This window comes from Cryptotermes secundus, unplaced genomic scaffold (genome assembly GCF_002891405.2).
Source record: "Cryptotermes secundus unplaced genomic scaffold, Csec_1.0 scaffold40, whole genome shotgun sequence".
NCBI classification, from domain to species: domain Eukaryota; kingdom Metazoa; phylum Arthropoda; class Insecta; order Blattodea; family Kalotermitidae; genus Cryptotermes; species Cryptotermes secundus.
In genome coordinates, this window is record NW_019730583.1 from 1,802,150 (window position 1) to 1,810,616 (window position 8,467).

Sequence of the window (8,467 nt, forward strand, 5' to 3'; positions counted from 1 at the left end):
CTTCTTCTTCTTCTTCTTTTCCTCTTAGAGAGCCTAGTCAACAGAGAGTTAGTGCAGTAGAGTGCAAGGCAGGGAAGTGAAGAGTTGGGTGGTGAGTTAGTGAGGTTGTCAGAGAACGGTAACTCGTCGTTGTAAGCTCTTGCTCTTAGAAGTTGGTAACTGAGGCAAGGGGATATTTCGGGAACTCAAAATAAGGGAAACGTCCGCCGTTGGAACCCATTACAGAGCAATGACTGGTGAAGACAGCAGATTAAAACTTAGAGCGTGCTGTAGTCAATTGTAGAGTGTGTGAATTAGCAATAGAACTATAGTTACTTGTCGTTACGATCTGCAAATGTTCAGTACATCCAGTGTCCAATCCAAACCCCTTCTATAGTCACTCATTCACGTGGCAGTATATTGAATTGTCAGTCGCTGTCAGCTAACAAGGGGTAGTCCTCTAGCTTGGGGTTGGGCCTGAGGCTGACAACTCCTTACCGTAAAAACAGCTTGTTGCTAAATATTAAACAGGACCTCGGACTTGGACGAAATCCTTAAATTGACAGTTGCAAAGTGAAACTGGCTTGAGATTTGGACGTAGAATGTAAGAAGTCTGTATAGGGCAGGTCCACTGGGACGAGCAGCAATATACGAGTAGATGGTTGATTTAGTGGCAGCAGAGCAGGCTAGATGGGACAGATCAGCTGGCAATTATACCTCTTTGTGGAAATGGGAATGATAATCATGAATTAGAGGTAAGATTTTTTATGCCAGCTACCATTTAGTCCAGAACCGTTTGTCTTCTCGTCTGCTGTCCAAAAACATAAAAATTAGAATACACAAAACTATAATTTTGCCGCTGGTCCTATATGGGTGTGAAACTTTGTCTCTGACATTAAGGAAGGAACATAGACTGAGAGTGTTTGAGAACAGGGTGTTGAGGAGAATATTTGGACTGAAGAGAGATGAAGTGACAGGAGGTTGGAGAAAACTGCACAGTGAGGAGCTTCATAACTTGTACTCGTCTCCAAGTATAATTAGAATGATGAAGTCAAGGAGGATGAGGTGGGCAGGGTATGTAGCACGAATAGTGGAGACGAATGCATATAGGATATTGGTGGGAGAGCAAGAAGGAAAGAGACAACTGGGAAGACCAAGGTGTAGGTGGGTGGACAATATTAAAATGGATCTTAGAGAGGTAGGATGGGATGTTATGGATTGGATTGAGCTGGCTCAGGACAGGGACCAGTGGAGGGCTTTTGTGAACACGGTAATGAACCTTGGGGTTCCATAAAATGCTGGGAAATTCTTAAACAGCTGCAGAATTGGCGGCTCCTCCAGAAGGGCTCAGCTCCATAAGTAAGTAGGTAAGAGAATCATATCAACAGTAAAGAGGGTAGCATTTGTTAGTAAGAGGATATTGTAAGTTCCCAAAGTACCACATGGACATTATTTTAGTAAATTTCAGCACTAAAGTTGGTAGAAAAAATATTTTCAAAACAAAAATTGGGAACGAGAGTTTACACTAAATTAGTAACGACTTTGAGAGTTAAAGTTAGAGCAGTAAACTTTGGCACATCGAAAAATCTAATCGTCAAGAAAGCAATGTTCACACATCGCAATACCCTTAAATTTAATTGCATATCTCCTGATTGAAAGAGACGCAATCATCTCGACCATGTTCTTGTTCACAGCAGGATCTACCAGGTTTGCGGACCTGATACCGACCACTATCTGGTTGATGGAAAATTAAGGGGGGAGATTGGTAGTAAATAAACAAGCAAGCAAAATGTTTGACTTCGAGAGATTCCGTTTCAGTAAACTAAACGAGGTAAAAGTTAAAGAAGAGTATCATATCTAATCTCAAACAGGTTCACAGCTTTGGAAAACTTAGACAGTGACGACGTGGATATTAATAGAGATTGGGAAACTGTTAAAGAGAATATCAAAGTTTCAGCCCAAGAAAGTCTAGGTTATTACGAACTGAAGCAGCATATGCTATGGTTCGATAAAGGGTGTTCAGAACTATTAGGTAAAAGGAAACAAGACAAATGCCAGTCTTTAAATAATTCGAGCCAGATACATGGGAATAATCTGAGAAAGCTAAGAATTGAAATTAGTATACATTTTAGAAAGAGAAAGATGGAATACATGAACAGAACAAAAACAATGGGCTTGCAACCACAGCAAGAAAAATAACATTATGCATTTATATAGAGCAATGTATGAATATAAGAAGGGCTACCATGCTAGAATTAACGTGGTAAATGATGAGAATGGTAATTTTCTAGCAGATTCCCACAAAATTTTGGATTGGTGGAAGGATTACTTCGCTCTGCTACTGAATGTACGTAGATATGGTTTGTGATGTAAGGCAGGTACAGGTACATACACTTGAGCCAATAGTACCAAAGTCTGTTCATTTTGAAGTTCAAATTGTTATTGCAAAGTCAAAGATTATAAATCGCTAGGTATTAATAAAATTCCCGCACAACTGATTCAAGCATGAGGTTATAATAGTACGTTTTGGGGTCCGTAAACAGATTAATTTTACTTAAAATAAGGAAAAATTGCCTGACCAGTAGAATGAGTCTATTATTGTGCCCGTCTGCAAGAAGAACGGAGCTTCATACACAATCTCTCAAGATTAAGTCCATATGCAGAAGGAATTACTAAGGACCATCACTGTAGATTTAGACGTAACAGATTGACTACTGATCATAGATTCCCACTCTTCAGATACTGAAGGAAAGGCGGAAGTCCGGTGATACGGTACATCTATTCGTAGACATGAAGAAAGCGTGTGATTCGGTTTGGGAGAAATTCTGTGCAATGTTTTCAAAGACCTTTTGGTGCTCATGAAAATTGTTACGGTGATTAAAATGTGTATAGCGCTAATTCAGACACTGTGCAGTTCACTGCAGCACGCACTAGGTCTTCCCAGTCTGCTGTATCTTCACCAGCCCTTGCCTGGTGACGGTTCCAAAAAAATATCCTCAGTTTCCGTGTTCATGTTCTTACCGGCTGGCGACCGTCCCACAAGTAACTCATTGCACTAGCGGTCCTGCTTATAATATCTCGGCACGGACCCCATAGTTAACACCGTTCCTCTGTTGTTGCTTCCATTATTGCGTTCGTGTCTATTGGGATGCCCAGGTGATAGCTGCTCAGTCATCGCCTAGCAACGGCCGCTGTTTAAAGAGACATTATTTAGCAACGGCTGTTGTGTAACTGTTACCTAGCAACCGGTCTACATTCCACAGTACGTTAATATCCCGTCACCTGAACGTAGGGAAAAATCGGAACATAAAGACAGAAAGTTGATCCTTTGAGAAAGTGGAAAAGTACACTTACTTCGGAAGGACCGTAATATATCCAAATTGGATCCTTGAGGAATCTAAGGGCAGATTCATTTTGGGCACTGCTTGCTGCCATTCATTTCAGAGCTGTCTTCTCATCTGCTGTTTAAAAACTTAAAAGTTTAAACGTGCAAATCTATCATTTTGCCTGTAGTTTCGTATGAGTGTGAAACGTGGTCTTTAATATTAAGGGAAGAATATAGACTGAAGGTATTTGAGAAGGGTTTTGCTGAGGAGAATATTTGGACCAAAGAGGAATGAAATAGTAGGGCGTGGGAGAAAAACTGTTGAATGCGGTATTCCATAAATTTTACTCATCAACGAATGTAATTAGAGTGATCAGATAAAATGAAATTAAATAATAAGGTATGTAGCACTCGTGGGGGGGGGGGGGAATGCGTATAGAGTTTTGGTAGGAAACCAGAGAGGAAGAGGACAGTAGGAAGACCTAGATGTAGATGAGTTATTGTTAAAACGGAGTTCAGAAAAAAATGGTTTGGTACGGACTGGATTAATCTGGCTCAGGATAAGGACTAGTCTCAGGATCTTGTGAACACGCCAAAGAACCTTCGTTTCCCATAAAATTTTGGAAAATTCTTGAGTAGCTGAGCGACCGGCGGCTTCTCAAGCAGGACTTGGCTCCATGGAGTTATATAATTTTTGTAGTCAGTTACCCTCCTGGAATGAAATACTTCTTTAGAAGCCAGTAGTCATCAATGTACTCCATAAATTTGTAATCCTTAGTGAATCCGAAAATTCACGTGTTCACAAGGGCTAACTCCAGAACAAAATTAATCCTTTCCACATCTTTAATATTAGCCTGTCATGTAATTGCCTCTGTAAGGCAGTAAATGACTCTCAGTATGAAGCTAACCAGTCCCTTTAAGATGGGTGTAAATCTATCTCAGGAATCAATCTTTGTATCTTGATGTATCTCAGGAGACAGAAAATGTCTGGCAAATATTCGTGAAACTTCTTCAAATGTATCGATCTTTTATTTCAAAGCTTTAAGATACAAATTTAAAATTCTGCATGTCTCATACACGTGTATTCAGAGATGAGGAAGCCGATATCTGNGGGCCGGCCTCCCTTTAACCCCAGGAAGATTCCTGGTGCTCATTTCTGGTAGAGGCTAAGTCGACCCCAGGGCCATATTGCGGCTGGGAGGATTGGTCAATTGAAAAATCCAGTGACCTCATCGGGAATCGAACCCGCGACATTCCGGATTGTGGCATAGTGCTTCAACGAACAACGCTACCGCATGCCCCCCAAAATTTGAAATGTGCTTGTGCGAAACTACAGGGAACCCTGGGGTAAAATTTACTGAACTTTCTGCAGAGGACACAATTGATCGCGTCCAAGTAATACAGCAGGTGTTGAGGGCATGAATGGAAAGTAAATTCTCGGGTTGGAAGGCGACTGCTGATGTTGCAGTCCCTAGCAGTAATGAAAGTTGACGAACTTGTGCTATACTTAACTGTAATCTCCCCAGATTTTGTGAATGGGAGTTCGAAGCTCTTTTCAAAACAGAAAGAAATAAAAATCCGAGTAAAACCTCATTCATTCATTCATTCATTCATCAGTAATCTGTCAGACGANATTCCGGATTGTGGCATACGAGTAGTGCTTCAACGAACAACCGCATGCCCCCCAAAATTTGAAATGTGCTTGTGCGAAACTACAGGGAACCCTGGGGTAAAATTTACTGAACTTTCTGCAGAGGACACAATTGATCGCGTCCAAGTAATACAGCAGGTGTTGAGGGCATGAATGGAAAGTAAATTCTCGGGTTGGAAGGCGACTGCTGATGTTGCAGTCCCTAGCAGTAATGAAAGTTGACGAACTTGTGCTATACTTAACTGTAATCTCCCCAGATTTTGTGAATGGGAGTTCGAAGCTCTTTTCAAAACAGAAAGAAATAAAAATGCGAGAAAAACCTCATGTGTATTGTCTATAACTTCTACTCCACTCTATTTGCAGCGATTTCGCGCGAAAATCAATGGAGCCGCCACTTAAGCCTTGCAAGTGTGGTGACCGCAGGGTCTGATAACGGATGGGGCGAGACGTCATACTTATGAATAAGAGTGACGGAAAGGGAATACGGGGGAAAAGAAGGTAGAAAAAAAAGAATGTTCTCAGCAGACTTCCTTTCGTATTTTAAACGAATCTTTTCCACTAGTTTGTGCTTCATCGATAATTAAAATCAAATCAAATTAAAATTATTGCGTTCTTGGATGTGATGTCGTGTTGTCTTGTACTGCGTAAACTGCTGGCTCCATTTTGAGGGTACCTACCCCAAAGACCTTGGCGGCAGGTTAATCCGAATGGTATATAACATTCTAGGGGCACGCGGTGGCGTAGTTGGTTGAGGCACTATGCTACAAGCCGGAAGGTCGCGGGTTCAAGTCCCGATGAGGTCATTGGATTTTTCTCAATTTACCTAATCCTTGCAGCCGCACTATGGCCCTATGGTCGATCCAGCATCTAACAGAAATGAGTACCAGGAATATTCTTGGAATATCCTTGGGGGTAAAGCGGGGCCGGCGCGTAGGGCTGACAACCTTGCCGCCATCTATGAGCCGATTGTCTAGAAATTGTGGGAACATCAACATCTTACAACCCTATGGGCCTCCAAGGCCTGTTACAAGGATACCTTTACTTTTACCTGACTATACGTCTCCTATCCTGAAATTGGATATAGTAAGTTCTTCCCAAACACTGGTAACTTTTTGCCAGGCTACATGATGTCATAAACTCATTAACCTTGATAGTCACTGGTGTGAAAGCACCAAATGTCACGCGGCATTGTTTTCCGATTAATAGGAAGCGGCCTCCTACTGATGACATCGGACAGAGCTCCTGTCCAGTGTGGCATTGTACCGTCTGTGGGGAAAAAAAGAGTCAAGTCTGCTTAAGGAAAATCGTTTTTATTGTGTATTAAACATATTTTGTGTTAACACAGACTGTTTTAAATGTTGGAGGGACCTTATTAAATAGCTGTTATATATACTGGGGCAATTAAAAACGAAGCAAACATTTTCAAAGAATCATAGAAATCAAACAGTACTCAGAGTGTTCATGTGCCACACACTCAGAAGTAAACATATAGGCTCTACGGCCACTCAGCCTGAGCCCCACTAGTCACGCGCAGAAGAGTCCTCCCTCACAAACCCCACTGGAACTGCTTCATTTGCAGAAGGGCCCTTTGGTTTCAAACTCTTTATACGACGCATAAATCGAGTACCGTTGTTGTAGGTAGGTCCTTCAGGTGACGTTACAGAACTTCCCTTGTACACTTCACATGCTGAACGACTCACAATGCCTGTTGTAAAGACGCCATTTTCACAACATGTGAACCTCTAGCGGACGGGAGGAGAAACATTTTTCTATCTGATATTAGAATCTTGGTAAGATTAGCTACGTATCGATGTGTAGAGTTCCTTTTGTACGCTGTCTATATTGTGGCACGTATTGCTAGTGACATGTCATTCCGTATATAATCGCTGTGGCCATTGTTTCTTATTACGTCACCACACAAGTAAGCGAGAAGAAAAATAAGTAATTATGATACTGCTTTTTATCTACTTTTATGCCAAATCTTAAACGTATTGCTAATGCAGCTTAATGAAAGTTATTCTGCGTTAAGCTTTCTCTAGGAATTTTATCTTTAAACTTCTGGTGTTTCAGTATGACGAGGTTCAAGTTCCAGAGAAATCATACATTGCATTCTCTTTAATATTCGTGAAAATTATACGGAGTATAATGTCTTTATATGTGAGATGAATTGTGCATGTAGTGGAAACTGCAAACAGTCAACAATTGTGCCACGTTCTGTTTCTTGTCCCACAGGCACTCCTCGAGGTAAGGAACAGGTGACAGGCATTTGGAATAATTATCGTGCGTACACTCTAGGGGAGATTACTGTAGTACAGCTAACATGTAAAATAAAAAGATCCTAACAATTTCAAGATCTTCAGAATCACAGGTAAATGCTAATTAAATTTACATTCTATTCAGAATAGCTGTTACTTTGCATTCAGATTCATGTGCATAAGTACTTCATCGAAACAGTATTTTAGATTTCTCGGATTCAACGGTGTGTCTGTCAGTGTTTATGGCCTTAAAATAACTATTTTATCTTCTTGAGTAGCATGTAAGTACGTGAAGTTCCCCGTAGTACAATATTATCATAGTAGGGATGGTATAGATTTCTGAAGGCTGTTACATGTAGTACAGTGTCCTCGCGCAGATGGTGTGTATAATTTGCGCTAAGATTAACGTAAATGAATAAACTATGCATAAATAAATAATCATTGTATCGTCAGGTACGATGACATACCTAAAGAAACCTCCGTGGATTTAGTCCGCAAGGGAACTATACCAACCGAGAGACTTGTCGCTTGTCGGCGAAGTTAGTGCAATATTTAGCGGTTAGAGGGTGTCGCGTGGTCAGCACAACGGATCCCCATAGCCGTTAAACGATAACCTACCTAACTCTGCTTAATGGAAGTAGACGTACCTGTACTACAGGTTATACCAACATAGAGAGATCCTTTTCTGTTTTTAAAAATATTAACTTAAATGTAGCTCGGGTTCTTCCAGTCTAGAAGAGTCGCTGATCTGTTTGTACTGAAATTCCGAGTTTAGTAACTACGTGGCATTTCGTTGCGGAGTGTGTCGCTACTGAAGTGCGCACTATACAGGGTGTCCCAGGAGGAATGGACTAAACTTCGGGAGGGTGTTCCTTATGTTAAAGTATGCCGATATAACCCAAAACACCTATGTCCAAAGTTGAACGGTTACGGAGATAATGGCCCGAGAAAAGTGTGGTCTTCTTGCAGGTCCACGCACTATAAGTACCTGTCAGCTGAGACCCTTGTCTGTTTGTCCTTGAGTGCTGTGAGTCACTAGCCGTAAGTTCATGCGCTACCTACCAGAGCCTACAGATTACGTTACGGCGGGGTCGTGAATGGGTGGTAAATTAGTTGTGTGATGAGTTGCTGAAATGCCTCTTGTGTTTTCACACGTGGAATATTGTGATATGCATTTTGTGTGTGGATTTTGCGGTCGCAATGCACGTGCTGCTGTTGAAGAATACCAAAGGCGTTTTCCCGATCGAAGGATTCCAT

At 41.3% G+C, this 8,467-nt stretch overlaps 1 protein-coding gene across 5 annotated transcripts in view; it reads left to right on the forward strand.

Annotated features, from left to right (window-relative positions):
* Window positions 1-8,467, forward strand: part of LOC111866334 (potassium voltage-gated channel protein eag) — a 190,571-nt gene that overhangs the window by 123,199 nt on the left and 58,905 nt on the right. For 3 of the 5 annotated variants that reach the window (XM_033752204.1, XM_033752205.1, XM_023855178.2), the window contains one exon: window positions 7,188-7,199. The exons of the other annotated variants lie outside the window; for them this stretch is intronic. In XM_033752204.1, the coding sequence (XP_033608095.1) occupies window positions 7,188-7,199 (12 nt within the window). The remainder of the gene's footprint in view (window positions 1-7,187; window positions 7,200-8,467) is intronic. 5 annotated transcript variants of the gene reach the window in all.